This window comes from Xiphophorus maculatus, chromosome 3, assembly GCF_002775205.1.
Source record: "Xiphophorus maculatus strain JP 163 A chromosome 3, X_maculatus-5.0-male, whole genome shotgun sequence".
Classification (NCBI taxonomy): Eukaryota; Metazoa; Chordata; class Actinopteri; order Cyprinodontiformes; family Poeciliidae; genus Xiphophorus; species Xiphophorus maculatus.
In genome coordinates, this window is record NC_036445.1 from 986,258 (window position 1) to 1,003,881 (window position 17,624).

Genomic DNA, 17,624 nt, shown 5'->3' on the forward strand with positions numbered 1-17,624 from the left:
TTTGTAATCCGTGTAAGGATCTTTGTGTGTAACTTTGGATAGTTGTATCTGTGACACATGATTTATTAACGGTAAACAGAAAATTTGTGTGTAACCCCAGGTACTTGTAAATATGAGGTCAAATGCATACACAAATATGAAGAAATTCCAAATACAAAATGAAAGTACACACACACACAATTACAGTTTCTACAAACGTTAAATTTCTACACACAATTTTTTAACTTGAACTTCACAAATCTGGTAATTATGAATTCAAACCTTCTCCTGCGCCTACAATTGTTAAATAAGTAACACAAGTCGCCTGATACACACAGATAAAACTGCATTTACGCACAGATCAGGTTTGATGCATGAGGATTTTTGAGACTCTTTTCAGGCGTCAGACAGCCTCAGATTTGTGCGTAAGTGTTGCGTTTAAATGCTGGTGGAAAGCTGGGTCTTCTGATTGTTGCTCGGAGTCTAGTGTTTTCATCCTCTGAACGTTTCTCACTCTGCTTGTGCCGAAGTGGCAAAGACGTTATTAGGTTGGAATATTTCAGCACTTCTTTTCAATACTAAAAAATTATTTATAGGCATATTGTGCACTTTTGAGCCGTACAGATGAGATTATTGTTAATGCATTTATTACTTTTGAGGAATTGAATTATGTGTTTATTTGCATCTTTTAATTTATTGTCTCTCTAATATTGATACGTTAAGTGGTTAATTGATAAATGTGCAAATTGTTTTGCACATTTTGTCAGAATAATCGAAGAACCGATTACTAAAATATTTGTAGTTGCAGTCGGGGCCCCGACCAACATGTCAGCACCAGATATTTCACCAGTACCAATTTGCATTATATGTGTAACATACCTACTGTTATTAGTGTCATTTGTCTTACATAATACTGGGTTTTGTTATGGTTCTTGGTTTTCACCATACAGAAGTAGGAAAGATGCTCTAATTAATTTGGTGAGGCATATTGACTATTTGAAAGTAACATCTTAAAACAAACACAAAGTTTACGCTAAACAAGTTAGCAAGTTTAATATCTTTGTATGTAATATGTACAAAACATGCAATATATCACTTTCAAGTAAGATCAAATGATGCTCTTGGGGGCCCCTGGTGGTGTTGGGGCCCTAAGCAGCCGCTTGGCTCACATTGTCTTGGGCCGGCTCTGGTTGCAGCCCAGATTGGGTCGTGTTCTCCTGCTGTGAATGCAGCCTCGGAGCTCATTTTACTGATGTTTGGTGCGTCTCAGGTGAAGACCTCTCCGGTCGTCATGGAGACAGCTGGAGACCCAGGAGACGTCCAGGCCCGGCAGGTACAGCTCAGATCTGTGCTGTTCAAGTGGGACAGAGACAGGAAGTGGCTCCAGACCTGACGCTCTTCCTCCTCCTCTTCTTCCTCAGTGCGGGACCTGTGACGGCGCCTCGGCCTCCTGCTGGTGTGTGGACTGCAGCGAAGCTCTGTGCGACGCCTGCCTGGCGGCTCACCGCCGGGTCACCCTGACCCGATCCCACCGAGTTCTGAACCGGCAGCCTGAAGGTCCGCCAGCCCGGCTCCTCCTGGTTTATGGCTCATTCCCTCCAGACTTGCTGATGTTTCTGTTTCCTCCCCAGGACCCAGTTTGGTTTTTCCCACCAAGTTCTGCAGAATCCACCCGTCTGAGGAGCTGAAGCTGTTCTGCTTCAGCTGCTGCCAGCTCACCTGCAGGGACTGCCAGCTGGCGGACCACCAGAACCACAGGTGCTCCTCCACCCTCCATCAAACCAGGACTATACGGAGCAGGCGGGGTTGTCAGGAGAATCTCTAGCAGTCAGTAGCTTACCAGGACTCATCTTTGTGTCCAAAACACAACAAACGAGTAGGACTGGACAGTAAATCAATAACATTATTTACCTCAATAAACATGTGATCAATATCAATAGATGGTACGTCTGATAGAATATTAAATATATTGAATATTCACTGAACTTTGGTCCAGAACTGCACAGAATCCTGGGAGATGTAGGCAGAGGAAATACTTTAGTTGCTCAACTTCTCATGGCTAGCTAAGCTAGCATGGTAGCATGAACTCACTCACTCTGGTTTAGGGCTGTTGTAAACGAATATTTTAGTAATCTATTGATTATTCTTACGACTAATGGAGTAATCGGATAAAAAAAGATAAAATAAAGCATTGGTAAATCTAACATAACAGCAGTGTTACTATTGCATATCAACATCAGTCCAATTTTTCACAGTTGAGCTTCCCTAGAAGAAGAAAATTAACTCGTAACAATAATATCTCACTTTCCAAGTTAACCTGAAGAAAAGTTATACAAGAATCTGAAATTATATTCAATTCAATAATAAAGAGGCAGGCTCACAATGCTCTTATAAAAATGTCTATACTCCAGCTATAAGTTTATGTATTCATCTTCAGTCAACTTAATAAATTAATTTTCACCTTGCCCAGACATTTATAGCTTTTGTGTTCATGTTAGCGACCGAATTTGACTCCTTTGTTCGTCACACACAGAAACATCTACCAGCTACGTGGCGCCGCGACGTTCTCCGCCACCCATTTGTTGAGACCGGGATGATATGAAATTTTTCTGGTTCGTCCGTAAAGCTACACTTACGTTAATCATCTAATGCTCAGCCGCCCGCAGTGTTCATTCTATCCGCTCACCTGCATAAATACACCTGCAGCGCTCTGAACCGCTGTTGGCTCTGAACCAGCAGCTCTGGGAGGAGAAAAGCTGCCGTACTCCAGTCATTTTAACGATGCTTATTGGTCCCCCGGAAACACGACAAAGACCCGGACATTATCATCAATCAATAAAATCCTCCCAGGCCGAACTTGAAAACTGGACGTTATGCTGCTAACACTTAGCTTCCACTGTACGGCTGTTATTAAATCAATTAGAAAGGCCTAAGCTGTTTTCAATGCTCAGTCTTTCAAAAATAGCTGTGTGTGTCATGACCTTTGACCTCTCCCTGGGCTGTCTAGGTTCGACTTTGTCAGCAAAGCGGTGGCAAGTGTGAAGAAGCAGCTGGACGCCTGCATGCAGCCATTCAGAGCGCAGATGGACGCGTCCCGGAGGAGCCTGGAGGACATGGAGACCAGGTAGGGTCGCCATGGAGACCGTCCCCAGGATGAAGAGAGGCCTCCTTGTCTCCTGCTGTCCAGAGCAGCTGCTGCTGTTAGGAGGACGTGACGTCTCCAGGGGGCGCTGCAGGGTGGCAGACCTGGAACGATGTCATTAAATAGATTCAATAAAATCCTCCTCTGGAGAGCCAGCAGGTCTCCAGGTTCTAACCCGATCTGACCCGTCCAAGCTCTAACCTAACTAACCTGACACGGCTGTAACTTGATCCGGCTCTACCCCGACCCAACCCGATCCAGCTCTAACCCCTGCTGTTGGGTCCAGGCTGCAGGTTCTGGCCCACTGCGAGTCCTTCATGACCTCCAAGCTGCAGAAACACGTCGACACGCTGATGGAGCTGCTGAAGAAAAGGTTCGAGGAGATCATCAAGCAGATCCAGGTAACTCCAGCCAGACTGGGGAAACTTGCTCTACTGGTTCCACCTCCATGAATCAGCTGCTTCCTGCTGGACCTCATGGTTTTGTTCCTGTGTGCAGGTCGTCTACAACGTGGAGCGCAACCAGATCAGCAGGAAGATGGAGAAGGTGAAGCAGCTGCAGCAGAACCACGTCCCTCTGACTGAAGCAGCAGAAAAGGCCAGAAGCACCACCAACCTGCCCACCCTGGTGGGCTGCATATCCCAGGTGAGACCCGTCCTCCTCGCCTCCCGGCCTCCACAGACCAACCCAGTCAAATCCTGAGGCCCAACGGCCCAGTCAAAGCCTCAGTTAGAGGATAAGTTTGTGACAGCAGGACAGGAAATATTTTTTCCTGGCCCTCCATGTCATGTAGCCTGATGGTTGGTATAGCGACCAGGATGTTGATATTTGCTAACTATGAAGTTAGCTTTGCTAACCCTAAAGCACTAATCATAAACATTAGTTTTGCTAATGCTGAAGTGTTACATTTAGTGGAAGCTAATGCTAAATTGTTAACTACAACAATTTTGATACCCACCATGTGCCAATAACACAACATGTGCTACAATATAGAATATCATTAAATTCTAATTTGTTATGCACCATTAGTTAGCACCGTTCCTCTAATTCACTAATAGCAGAGCTAATCTTTAGCTTAGTGCTTGTGTTAACTTTTAAAATGTTTAGCACACTTAGTTTCGCCTAAATAAATACCGACACTCTAATTTACTTGGCTGTTTTATAAACTTCCAGTTGAATAAAGTTCAATGTCTGTGTTGACGTTTTGGTTACTGACTGTTAAAAATTCATCAAATATTTAGATGTTTATATTCATACTCTTATTTTGAAGTCTGTTTATGTTGCAGTTCTGTTTTCTCTTCTGTTTTTTTGTTTACCAAGAAACTTTATTCAACAACTTAATTTAGGAGAAGCTAAGTGTGCTAAAAGTTGTCAATGTTAGCAAAAGTGCTAAGTTAAAATTTAGCTTTGCTAGTTAGCACATTAGCAGAAGTTTTCCCACCACTAGCTGCAGGGATTCCCAGATGAACAGTCTTCCTTTTTCCATCATTAATTTGTTTTCAACACCTGAGATGTTGATATTAATTAGTTCATTAATAAGTCAAATGAGTCATTAAACTCAAACATGGACGCTGTAACCAGGTGTGTTTCCTGCTAGATCACCTCCCAGATGAAGGACCTGGTAGACGAGGACTCGCGTCCTCCTTCCAAGATGCTCGATGTGAAGGTCATCACCGACAGAAGCTCCGTGGAGGGAATCCTGAATTTCGGTAAGATTCGGATCAGATCTGGTTGATTGCTGGGCTCGGTTGCTGGCCCATAAAGCCCAATATCCCCAGCGTTATTGGACCAGTTTCTGGTACCGTTTGCACTTTGGGTCGGTTCGTTTGGCTCGTCTGGATCTTTAATTTCTGTCTGATGAGAAGCAGAAAGAAAATGGATGAAACTTCGGAGTATTTTAAAACCAGCAGCAGAGATTCAGTGGATTCAGTTCTGGTTATAAAAACCAAACATGGCCTCTGGATTCATTCAATCAGAACTGAACTGAACCAGAACCATCAGAACTGTGAACCAGTTCTGATGGTTCTGGTTCACACAGAGAAATATTCAATCAGATCATTAAAAAGATTTAGAAATGTTTGTGTCTCCGTTCTGGTCTGGACTCCTTCTGCATGAATTACTGCATTAATGCAGCAAAGCACGGAGGTTCTGCTGAAGTTCTGGAAGTCCAGCTTGCTTCAGATCTTTGGTTCTGGTGTCTCTAATCTTCCTCTTTGCGATACTTCATAGATTATCCAAGGTTCAGGTTCGGCCCGTTTGCTGGCCCATAAAGCCCAATATCCCCTGGGTTATTGGACCAGTTTCTGGTACCGTTTGCACTTTGGGTCGGTTCGTTTGGCTCGTCTGGATCTTTAATTTCTGTCTGATGAGAAGCAGAAAGAAAATGGATGAAACTTCGGAGTATTTTAAAACCAGCAGCAGAGATTCAGTGGATTCAGTTCTGGTTATAAAAACCAAACATGGCCTCTGGATTCATTCAATCAGAACTGAACTGAACCAGAACCATCAGAACTGTGAACCAGTTCTGATGGTTCTGGTTCACACAGAGAAATATTCAATCAGATCATTAAAAAGATTTAGAAATGTTTGTGTCTCCGTTCTGGTCTGGACTCCTTCTGCATGAATTACTGCATTAATGCAGCAAAGCACGGAGGTTCTGCTGAAGTTCTGGAAGTCCAGCTTGCTTCAGATCTTTGGTTCTGGTGTCTCTAATCTTCCTCTTTGCGATACTTCATAGATTATCCAAGGTTCAGGTTCGGCCCGTTTGCTGGCCCATAAAGCCCAATATCCCCTGGGTTATTGGACCAGTTTCTGGTACCATTTGCACTTTGGGTCGGTACCAGGTCCTGCTGAAAAATGAGACCAGAATCTCCATGAAGCTGTAAAATATTCTTGTAGACGCTGCATTGGCTATTGGCTTCAGAATCCCAGTGGACCAGAACCAGCAGAGATGGTGACCCAGATCCTTCAGCAGCGTGGGTTCTGGTTCTGATCCACTCCACTCCTCCAGACTCTGGGATCCTGAGGTCCAAGTGAAGTCAAAACTTCCACAGAACTCCTTAAACCACCTGAAGTTCTGATCCAGATGGTGAGCTGAAAGGCGAGGCTTCATTTCATCACAGGTTCTGATTGGTCGGGTTCAGGAACTGGATTGCAGCAGCCCAGAGAACTGTTCACCAGTGGGTTGGACCCGGTTTTGTTTAGAGATTCTGACCCGTTGTTTCTGATTCCAGGTAAACTCCACGTCTCCTGGATCCCCTTCTCTGCGCCACCATCCTCTTCCTCCCTGCTTCCTGCTCCGCCCACCTCCACCTGCCGACCTTTGACCTGCAGCACTGCCTCTACCAACAGCAGTTCTGTTGCTGCTCCTCCAGCTGGCTGCACCAGCACCTTCATCAGAACCCGTCCTTTCTCTGGGTCTGGTACCGCTGCTTCCTCGGCTCCGTCCGTCAGGATTAGCTGCTCTACTCCTCCACCCTACTCTTCCTCTTCCTACCCTTCCTCGTCTGGGGACGCCATGACGGACTTCATAGAGAACAATAAGGCAGTTCTTCATCCCAAGTCTTCCTCCAGCAGTAAGCTGGACCCAAGCTGTGGTTCCTGGGGACCAGCCCAGATACCCAGGGTTCCCTCTTCCAACAACTCTCTTCCTGCTTCCACCTCACTTTCTGTTTCTGGTTCAACCTCACTTCCTGTTTCTGTTTTTACCTCACTTCCTGTTTCTGGTTCAACCTCACTTCCTGTTTCTGGTTCAACCTCACTTCCTGTTTCTGTTTTTACCTCAATTCCTGTTTCTGGTCCCACCTCACTTCCTGTTTCTGTTTTTACCTCACTTCCTGTTTCTGGTCCCACCTCACTTCCTGTTTCTGTTTTTACTTCACTTCCTGTTTCTGGTTCCACCTCACTTCCTGTTTCTGTTTTTACTTCACTTCCTGTTTCTGGTTCCACCTCATTTCCTGTTTCTGTTTTTGCCTCACTTCCTGTTTCTGGTTTAACCTCACTTCCTGTTCCTGCTTCCACCTCACTTCCTGTTTCTGGTTTAACCTCACTTCCTGTTCCTGCTTCTGCCTCATTTCCTCTTCCTGGTTCCACCTCACTTCCTGTTTCTGGTTTAACCTCACTTCCTGTTCCTGCTTCCGCCTCATTTCCTCTTCCTGCTTCCACTTCACTTCCTGTTCCTGCTTCCACCTCACTTCCTGTTCCTGCGGTGGTTAAGTCCAAAGCCGCTCAGTACATTGAAGCCAGGAACCCATTCCTCTGGAGCCTCCTCAGTCAGTCGTCCTCGTCCTCTTCGTCTCCGGTCAGTCCGTCTCCGCCTTCCTCAGGTCCGGTTCGTGGTCAGAGTTCATCCAGTAGCTCCTCTTCCTCGTTGACTTCAGACGTTCGCCTCCAAACCTCGACCACCAAAGGTTCTGAAAGGGTGGAGGGCCGATCTGAAGGAGCAAAGCCTACTGGGAAACGGGACATGGAGCCCTCCAGAGGTTTTGATTCTGCGGTCAGGATCAACGTTCTGACCAAGTCCCAGCTGGAGTCCAGCTCAGAGAAACTGTTTGTCAAGTTTCAGTGGATGAAGAAGAACTCCAAGTCTTCCAAGTCCAGCAGCTCTTTGGTACCCGGTTCTCCAAAAATAAAGAGGTTACTCTCTGGGAAACGGCCTCAGAAGATTCAGAACCAGCCTGGCAGTCCGGTCCAAAAACTGAACCGCCAGGCTGGAGGCATGGAGTCTTCGCCCTCCATGCCCTCCGTTCCTCCGTTCCCATCCACCAATCTGGTCTTCCCCAAGGCAGTTTCCACAGCAGCTCTGCCCACCAACGTTCAGCCACTTGTACCGGACACGTCTAACGTCCCGGTCCAGCCGTCGTCTAGTCTCAACCAGCAGGTTCTCGGCCAGAACCCACCTACCATGCTGCTGCTGACCAATACCAGCCAGACTCCTGTGACTGGCTTCGGTTCTGGTTCCCTCTCTTCGGTCCTGGCCGGTCCTCAAACTCCTCCAGGGAATGACCCATCTGTCAGGTGGAGTCCAGAGATCCAGAACCTTCCTGAATCCAACAACCTGCAGCTCCTAGAATGTCTCATCTCCGAGGTTGGACTTCCTTCCTCCGCCTTGAAAGACCAGCAGCAGAATCCTGCTTCAAAGCAGAGGGGCAAACGAAACAGACTAGTACAAGGTTCTTCACCATTAGAGTGCAGATCATCTGACCCAACCAGGACTGGAGCCTCGGACCAGGACCTCATTGTGGTGCTGTCAGACGACGAGTCGCTGCCTGACGTGTACGAGGTTCAACCCAGCGTTGAGGAGGTCCGGTCATTTCTTCCTCCAGTTACTGTTGGAGGTTCAGGTGCTGAGGTCGGTATCGTTGACACCAAACCTCCAGGGGACGAGTCCAAACCAAGAACATTCAAGTTTATAGAAAGGGAGATCTTTGATGAAGCAGCTTCACCGGCGGTGTCAGAGGACAGGATGTCCACTGCCTTGTCTGAAGTACCTGAGCTAGGACTCAAACTGTCTTCCTCTGACACATCTGACAGCGACGATGAAGACTTGCTGAGCATCAGGACTGAACAGCCGGACTACGGTCAGCTCTGCTGGCAGCCCACCGTGTCTCTGCTGAGACTTCCCCTGTCCCTGCCTGGACCTGGACGGCACCTGCCTCGCTACCATTTCATCCTTGGAGACAAGCAGGATGAGCTGTATCTGCAGGAGATGGAGGAGGACGATCAGGTTGGTTCTACATCTTAATGGACTCAAACAACAGTATCTGCTCAGATCAGGTTCTGTTATGCTTGTTCTGCTGTCCCACAGTCCAGCGGTGAGGACGTCTCAGAGATCGTCTCTGACCACGACTCTGACGTCACCGAAGACTTTACCATTCTTCACTCTACAGAGTCTCCACTGTCTCTGGAGGTCATTTCCTGTGCCGCTTGTGGATCGTCCAGTGCATCAAAGATCTGCACCATCTGCGGTCGGGGGTACCACAGAGACTGCCACGTCCCTCCGTTTGGACCGGACATCTGGTAGGACTTACCTTCATCTGCTGATGGAGCTGATCTTGAGTTTTTTGGTGCAATTTAGACGTAGTGTGACGTCATCTGCAGATCCATACTCCTAGAAATTACTTGGTGGTGCTTTAAGAAAAATGTCTGAGCAGCCATCCCTGAAGTGAGCCACTGTACCTTCCTACTGGATCTCTCTCCGGAGCCTGGTTCAGATGTAGCATCTGGGCTGAAGAAAAGGAGGTTGTTTAAGTCCAAATCAAGCTTTCTGCAACATCATTGCTGTGGTCAATGCTGAACCCTGAAAACCGCGAGCAAGAACTTCCTTAAAACCTCAGTCTTTAAATATTTAATGTAATCAGTGGTGGTCAAGACTAACTGCTAAGCTAATTGCGCTAGCGCTAAACATAAATGTTAGTTCCACTAATGTTAAAGAGATATGTCCACACGGTATTTAGCAAAAGCTAACTCTAAACAGCTACAGCAACAAGGTAATTACAATAATTAACTCAATTCAGCCATGCTGACACCCAGCAGATGTCAGTGATGCAACATCGTATGTTGCCCTCATCTGGTTTAAATTTGTCATTATCAATCAATCAAATTTTATTTGTGTTGCACATTTCAGCAACAAGGCATTTCACTTAGACTTAGACTGACTTTATTGTCATTTTGCATGCACAGGGTGAATACAGAACGAAATTTTGTTGCATACGGTTCAGGACAATGTTTTGAGGTTCCAATGTTGTGAAAGATATTTACATGATAAAAACATAAAGTCATGCAACAGAATCAAGAATCGAAACATTACATTGAATCAAGTGCCGTCATTCAATCCTTAATCAATTACGTTTCAAAGGCAACTCTAAACAGACGAGTTTCTAGTCTAGATTTAAAGGGACTCAGTGTTTTCAGTGAGTAGCTTCATCCCATGTTTCTTTTTTTATTTTTTTTAATCGCCCTGCAGGGGGTCTTTTTGTGGGCTCTATTGTCCCTTTTTCAAAGTAGGCTGACAGGAAGGGGGGAAGCAGAGGAGGGAAAACATGCGGTAAACGTCGTTGGGTCCGGGAGTCGAACCCGCGACAGCCGCATCGAGGTCACGTTGCCTCTGAATGTGGGTCGCTCTGACCCCTCCGCCACCACGGCACGCCCTCATCATGTTAATTAAGAGAGCATTCATCTCTTCCAAAAAGGTGAAAGCGCTGCCAATAGATCCAGAGGTTATTGATGAAGGTCACTGAGCTGGAAGAGCAGCTTTTAATCAGCCATCTGTTTATCATGTCCAGCCTGGAGTGGCCAATATCTGGCTGATGGATGGATAGAGAGAGAACTTTGTGAGTTAAATCAGATGCAGTTTCACCGGGAAAAGAAATCACTCTCGTTTTCTTGGCATTGCAAACGTGACTGATTCCATTTACTGCTTCATCTCCAACAATAAGCCCTTCTGGGATACCTTTCCATTTCATGGTGTTGACTTTGGGGGGTGGATGTGCTGGTCTTGCCTCATTGTTGATGTTTGAAGGTGAGGTTTCCCTCAGACAGAGGCTCCGGCTGAAGTGCAGAAAATCCGTTTTTCAGTGGGATCCCACAGTCAGAATGTTTTGAGGCTCGGGCTGGTCGCCTTGTCCTTGGAGGCGGGTCGGTGGAGCTACTTTGGTTCCAGCTGCTTCTTTATTTCTCTTTGGTGGTTGAAGTTGAAGGTGGGTTTTTGTTCAGAGCCGGCCACTGAGTCGTCCAGGTGAGGAGTTCTCCCTGTTAGTTGTCTCATGGGATCTGCAGTGAGACTTTTGTTTCGGCTTGGCGCCCTGAGCGATCCAGGATGAGCTGCTTTGTGCGGAGCGAACAAAGCAGCTCAATTTGAGGAAGAATTGTTTCATTTCCACAGGCAGCGTTTATCTCAAAGTTCACCTCCAGCCGTTTAATCGTCATTTCTGTTGACTAAAGTCATTGTATAACGCTGAGCTGGTCGTTGTCATTTGTAGAGTTGAATCTGGGTTGGTCTCCGTATTCCTCTGCAGAATATTAATCTCTGCTTCTGCCGATTGGAGTCGTTGTGTAATTCTGCTAATGTCTCTGATTTCGGCCAGAAGCATCTTGGCCTGGTTCAGCTTGGAAGTGGAAATAAGGGAAAAATAAAAGTGCTTAGGTTTCAAATAATCCAGTTATTATTGATTCAGCAATGTAAATATATTTATAAAAACTGACTTTACTATAAGTCACAGGCAAAGTTATCAGTAAGGACGAGGGAGAGCAGGGTAAGCCGCTCAGACTGAAGTGATTGTTTGCAGCAGACGTTTCACTCCAGGTTTCAGATTTACCGTCGTTGAATATTTCTAGGTTAATTAGCGCTTTAGAAGTTATCTGGAAAAATTAATTTAGGGAAAGCTAAGTGTGCTAAGAGTTTTCAAAGTTAGCAAAAATGCTAAAGCAGTAAATGAAACATTAGCTTTGCTATTAGCGCATTAGCGGTTTAGTGAAGTGTGCCCACCACTGAATAAGAAAGTTCTTGATAGATGTAAACCGGGTCGGGTCCAGATGGGCGGAGTTCCATGTTGTTGATAGACTCTCAAAGGTTTTCCCTGATCTCTGTCTTGCAGGTCGGAGCTGGTCTGCTCACTCTGTCAGGACCTGTCAGACCCTTCGGACCCCTACAGCTCCGACAGACCCAAGAGTCCACGCGGTTCTTCCCTCAGCCTGCAGGACCAGCGGGTCAGAACCCTGTAGACTGTGGGGTGGGACAGGGCGGGCGGGTCATGTGCCCCGATCAGGCCGGGTTCTGGTTGTTTAAACCCAGTTCTGTGTGTTTCAGAGATGTGAGTCTCTCCTGCTGCACCTGAAGGTCGAAGGCTGCAGACACTTCTCTCAGGTCAGTTCTGGTGCCAGTCGGTTAGAACCGGACCTCCAGTGTCCTTGGTGAAATAATAATCCAAAAAAAATCTATTTTATTCATTTTTTAACCTCTTCAAGGCTGAAACTCCCAGATTAACAATATTCTGCTTTGCTGTTTATTCTTTGGAGAATATTTCAAATCTTGTTTTTTTCTTTTTTGGGGACAAAACATTAAAAAACAGTGAAAAGCTTCATCTAAACATAAAACAGTAATATATATACTGTACATATATATATATATATATATATATATATATATATATATATATATATATATATATATATGGCCACTGTGTGTGCTCGGTGTGTCCAAAATGTGGTTCATGGGCCATTTGTGGCCCTGTGAAGGATATTCAAGGTGCACAATTAAATTGAGTCCTAGTTCAGATACAGGCGCAGAATAAGATGAGACTTGAACTTAGAAATGTAAATCTTTTTCAAATAAAAGCCTTGAGGTTCAACACAAAGTATTTATTTTTTCTTCATGTTTTTACTTTCATTGAAATTCTCTGCCAAGCAGATGAACTTTGACCCAGAAGCCTTTATTCAACATCAATAAGTGTAACAGGTTTGTCTTGTAAATATACCTTGCATGACAACAGTCAGGATGTTTTCAGCCAGAGGTTCTGGATTCTGGTTTATCTAAACCCGACCTGCAGAAAGAGCTCTAGTCTGCAGCCAGATGGCGCTGTAAGAACTCATCGTCTCTGCTGTTGTTTCAGTTGGACCTCTGGTCTGACCTCATGCTCATATCGGAGCGTCTGAGCCACCATCTCTCCCCTCCCTATCAAACGCCTGCGCAGGTGGTCTCGGACCTCTGGGATTTGTTCAGCGACGCCTCACAGGTACGAATGACGAGCTGAAGCTTTGCATCCTAAGAATACTCAGATAAAAATAGCAACAAAATGTGTTTTGCTCTCAGATGTCAGGCAAATAAGAGAAAAGGCCTTAAAAGTAAAAGTTGTATTGCACCTTTAGTGCAGATAAACATGCTGACAGCAGAACCTTTGTGGGTCCAGCGGACTGGACCGTCCGGTTCTGCAGGTCTGATCGCTTCCTCAACCTGTTTCTGCCATTTCCAGGGCAACGCTTTACTGGAGCTGCAGCAGAGCTTCCAGAAGAGGCTGGTGGAAACGCTGGGATCAGAACTTCCTCCATCACTACTGATGGCGCCGCCACCGCCTGGCAGCGCCCCGCCGCCGCCGCCGCCTGGCCCATTGGACTCGGGGGAGAACTTGCTGTCCGATTCACAGGTGAAAGTTCTGAAGAAGAGACTGAAGGACCTGATGGACCTGAACGGACCGGCTGCAGCCAAGAGGCCAAGGAGCGTAAATCCTGAAGACCAGACGTATCAGATGTGAAAAATTTAACTAATCCATCATTTAAAACTTCAAACATTTTTACTGCAGAAGTTCTGCTTACTGGACCGGCTCCAGCAACGTGTCTGAGTAACCGGTCTGAGTGGAACCGAAGCGGTCTGGTGGCCCGATGTGGGTCGGGGTTCTGAGTGCCTTTTGGTTTCTCTGTTTGCAGATCAGTTAGTTATTTATATGTGAAACTTCACAGCTTCTCTCAGGGAGTAAACAATGAAACTAATATTAGTTACTGAAACTAACAACTTTAAACCGTAAGGTTGTTTATTTTTCTGTTATGGAATAATTTTTACACATTGTTAGATTTAAAGTGTTTTTCAGTTGAAATGTTTGCAGAAACTTTTGCTGATGAATCAGACTGAGCTGATTGTGACGATATCAGAATCAGTAAATTATTCAAACTGCCTTAAAAAGCCAAAACTTTAGTTGAAGAATAAAATATTTCTTTGTGCAGCTGCACCTCATGGAAGCATTTCTGTTTCATGATTAAACTGTTTTATGATTTTATGATTAACATCAATGAGGTCCATTGATGTGGAGTCGTTACATGAAGTCTGTATGAATATTGAACATATTTTTACTTTGACTCTGTAGCATAAGGAGCTTATTTCAGATATTAAAGCTTCTCCCTTCATATCGGAAAGGAGAAACTTGGATGAAGATTTCACTGATCAGTGGTAGGACAGCTTTCAGACTGTAACCATAGCAACATAGATGTACAGTAGTTCAGTTGAGATTGTAGGAACTGTGAACAGCAGCTTCTATTTCCTCCTGTATCTCTAAGCTACATACTTTATCGTGCTAAGTGTGTTGCTTACAAACTAAATATTTTGTTGGAAAGCTTAATATTTGATTTCAAATAAAATGTACTAAATAGCTAACAAGTTTAATATTTAGCTTCAGTTTAAGTTAACAAGCTCAATTTAGTTGGTGAGATTTAACTTCAAACTAGTTAGCAAGCTAAATATTTAGCTAAAAAGCTGAATACTTAGCGAGCTGAAAGCTTAGCTTCAAATTAAATGTTTGGCACGCTCAATATTTAGTTAGCAAGTTAAATAATGAGCTTGAATGTGCCCACATTTTTTAATTATTCTGACATGCTGAAAAACCCAAATTATTGCTGCTTTTTTGACAGTAACGTCACCAACAGCACCCCGTACACCAGAGGGGAGTCAAACATTTACTGGAGAGCCATAAAAACCATGGTGGGAAAACCGACCGATATTAAGTCTGACTGTTGATTGTTTAGCTTGAGAACTGAGAACAGAAATAGTCGTGAGACTTGAGTTCAGCCAACAGGGGGCAGCAGAGAGCTGCTTCTGGTGGAGTGTATTCTCACTGCTTCATTAAACTGATCTTCACACACAGAATCTGTTTACAGATGGCATCAAACAGTCAGGAGTTGGCTTTATACATTTGAAAGCTTGAATAACTGATCAGCTTCACTGTAAAACCATGAAATAAATTCAGCAAACTGCAGTTCTCAGGTTGGGTCGCCAGGGGGCAGCGCAGCGCTGCTTCTGTGTTCCTGCTGCGAAACCAGGGCTGGAAAAATGTAATGTTTAGTAACAAACAGATGATTCAATTAAAAACAATCTATTAACTTCAAGCTGCTGATTTAACCCAGACAGAGAATTTTATTTATTTTTTTGTCCTTTAATCTTCACTGCTAACTCTTATAACTCAAGCAAAGCTGAGTTGGAAACTGTTGTCTGATATCATGCAGTGCAGACACAACACAGCCACTGATTTCCACTGTGCAGCAGAAATATGTGAAAATGTCCCTGAAAAACAAATGTCCTCATTATGAGACGCACAGCAGGGGGCCTAAAACACCACCCAGTCTGGCTTCATCCCAGCTTCTAAGGGACCAAACATGCTCCAATCAGACGTGAGAGAAGCCCAGTCGACCAATCACAGAGCGGCTCCAGGTGGAGGCCACACCCCCGGCGCTGTATAAGAGGACCCGACCTGCAGCCGGAGCTGCACAACTTTACGTTCCCATTAAAACCAGATCCAGATCCGATTCCTGATGGTGGTGGAGGTGAAGAGCCGCATGGAGGCGACGGAGGTGAACCAGCAGAGGGTGGAGGCCAACATCCTGCTGCTGGGAGCTCACAACGTGGGCAAAACCGGTGAGAAAACTTTCATTTATGCTTCTGTTCCAGTTACTGGTGAAAGTTCAGGAACATCTTCCATTAAAATTAACATCTTACAACAGCTGAAGGGTTAAAATGTGATTTTACTGTTGGATTTGAAGCATAAAACCTAAAACTGAAGCGTTTTTTATCATTTTAATGTTGATCTATTTTTTTCAGCTCTAACCGTCAGATTTCTAACCAGACGATTCATCGGAGAGTACGGAGACATCGGTGAGACCTTCAGCTGATGCTCAGCACCAGTTCATATCTAGACTGTTTTTGGTCCATTTCTGGGATTATTTATGATCATCTAAACATTTATTAATCTGCTTCCTGATTTTAGAGTCGATTTACAGCCGAGTCGACCGAATCGATGGTCAGGAAATCTGCATCAACATCTGGGACTCTCAGGTACGGCCTTGCTTAAAACAACTTAAATGTCCAATAAGAAAAATACTTTGATGGAGATTTTATAGTGGATCTGTGGAGAGGCGGTGAGGAGTCAGTGTCTTACCTGCATTATATGAATTCAATCCGGAGCCATAATTATTGTGATTTGCACACATTTCCATTACAAATGTGCACAAATCTTTGACTATATTTTGCTGATGTCGAAAAACACAATTTTGTGATTGCATCGTTTCCTTTAAATAAGAAATAAAATTACAATTATGTGTGAATAAGCTTTCAAAACACAATAAGTTATTAAAAATCCTGGCATAATTCATAATTTGGCCATGGTACAAACGCACGTTATCTATCAACCAATCAGAGGAGACGTCGGTGTTTTATTCAGGTGTTGGAGCAACAAGCCCCGCCTACTAGGGAACGAAATTATAGTGGGCTATTTTACAGAATAGCTCTGGATTCAAAATGTTCGAATGACACAGGATTTTTTATGAACTGTGTGATGCTTTTTGAGACTTTGTCCAAAGAAACTACAAACCACTAAGAAGACGACTTCCTGTCATCTTCTTTGTTGTTTCCGCCAGTAGTAATGTCCAGATGTTGATCGTGTTTTTATATGCCTGAAAACCCATCTCTTCCCCGTGCAACAAGTCTTTTGAAATTCCATTAAGAAATGTATTTTCATATTTTCCATTTCCGCAGTTCTATGGTTAACAGAAACGCAGCTAGAGTCTAGAAATATTCAGGATGAGCGCTCAGTTTGAACAAAAGTCTGGTTTCTCTTCAGGCTGGCGGGAAAAGCTGCTCCATTAGTGACAAGCAGCTGCAGTGGGCTGACGGGATGGTCCTGGTCTACGACATCTGCGACCGCGCCAGCTTCGAGGTCGTCCGCCAGCAGCTGCAGCTGATCCGCCGCAGCAGGAAGATGTCGACGGCGCCTCTTGTCATCGTGGGAAACAAACGGGACCTGCAGCACCGCCGCAGCGTCTCCGGCGAGGAGGGACACCTGCTGGCTATGACGGAGCGCTGCGGCTTCTTCGAAGTGTCGGCGGCGGAGGCGTACCACGGCGTGCTGCTGGTGTTCCACCAGCTGGTCGACCTGGTCAGGGAGACGCGGCCGCTGAGGAAGAGCATGGCGGGCGTCCGAGGCATCGTTCGGAGCGTGTCGGCGGTGTTCGGGAGGAAACGGGCCGAATGAACTGGCCAGGGCGTTTTTACCGGTTTAGGTGAAACAAAGGCAAGACTTCCTGTCCGCGTCCTTCTGAGGCGAGACGGGCTGGACAAGGTTGAGAGAATGATTCTTTGTCTGAAAGTCGAAGTTGGCCAAATAAGTTGTGTAGAAATAGGAAGTTGGAAATAGAAGCGCGGATGGAGAAAGAGACGGAGGTTGGTTGAAGTTCTTCAGAGGATGAAGGACCGGCCGCTCCAAGTTCAGCTGCAGAATAAAGATGATTTATTGGTGTTTTAAGGAAACTAATGAAAACAGACGGAGGACGGCCATGAGCTCTGCAGGCAGCAGGTGGCGCTAGTTTCCAGTTGTTAAAAAGGTGGAAATGTTCTGTAACCTACAAGAATGTTGACGGATGCTGACTGCGTTCAGCTGTAAATGTTTTCATGTTTATGTTGTACAAAATATGTTTAAACCATGAATAAAATCAGCTTCCCATCCAGAGCTGTGGATACGCTTTATTTCAT

At 45.1% G+C, this 17,624-nt stretch overlaps 2 protein-coding genes across 2 annotated transcripts; both read left to right on the forward strand.

Annotated features, from left to right (window-relative positions):
• The first annotated feature begins 7,249 nt into the window (after positions 1-7,249).
• On the forward strand, positions 7,250-13,839 carry LOC111608177 (E3 ubiquitin-protein ligase TRIM33-like). Its single transcript, XM_023331430.1, has 6 exons — positions 7,250-8,846; positions 8,928-9,139; positions 11,716-11,827; positions 11,928-11,984; positions 12,730-12,852; positions 13,090-13,839. The coding sequence occupies exons 1-6, from the start codon at positions 7,587-7,589 to the stop codon at positions 13,366-13,368; spliced, it is 2,043 nt and encodes a 680-aa protein (XP_023187198.1). The 5' UTR covers positions 7,250-7,586; the 3' UTR covers positions 13,369-13,839.
• Positions 13,840-13,929: 90 nt separating this feature from the next.
• LOC102223553 (ras-related and estrogen-regulated growth inhibitor-like protein) lies at positions 13,930-17,587 on the forward strand. The gene is made up of 4 exons (XM_005801794.2): positions 13,930-15,515; positions 15,699-15,752; positions 15,865-15,932; positions 16,717-17,587. Exons 1-4 carry the CDS (start codon positions 15,413-15,415, stop codon positions 17,125-17,127), a joined length of 636 nt encoding a protein of 211 aa, XP_005801851.1. The 5' UTR covers positions 13,930-15,412; the 3' UTR covers positions 17,128-17,587.
• Positions 17,588-17,624: the final 37 nt, after the last annotated feature.

Excerpts from the sequence above, each read along its gene's own strand:
- LOC111608177 (XM_023331430.1), top strand. The coding sequence starts at position 7,587 with ATGGAGCCCTCCAGAGGTTTTGATTCTGCGGTCAGGATCAACGTTCTG. Across the intron at positions 11,985-12,729 it reads GCTGCAGACACTTCTCTCAG|TTGGACCTCTGGTCTGACCT; the intron begins GTCAGTTCTGGT and ends CTGTTGTTTCAG. Across the intron at positions 12,853-13,089 it reads TGTTCAGCGACGCCTCACAG|GGCAACGCTTTACTGGAGCT; the intron begins GTACGAATGACG and ends TGCCATTTCCAG.
- LOC102223553 (XM_005801794.2), top strand. The coding sequence starts at position 15,413 with ATGGTGGTGGAGGTGAAGAGCCGCATGGAGGCGACGGAGGTGAACCAG. Across the intron at positions 15,516-15,698 it reads TCACAACGTGGGCAAAACCG|CTCTAACCGTCAGATTTCTA; the intron begins GTGAGAAAACTT and ends TATTTTTTTCAG. Across the intron at positions 15,753-15,864 it reads CGGAGAGTACGGAGACATCG|AGTCGATTTACAGCCGAGTC; the intron begins GTGAGACCTTCA and ends TCCTGATTTTAG.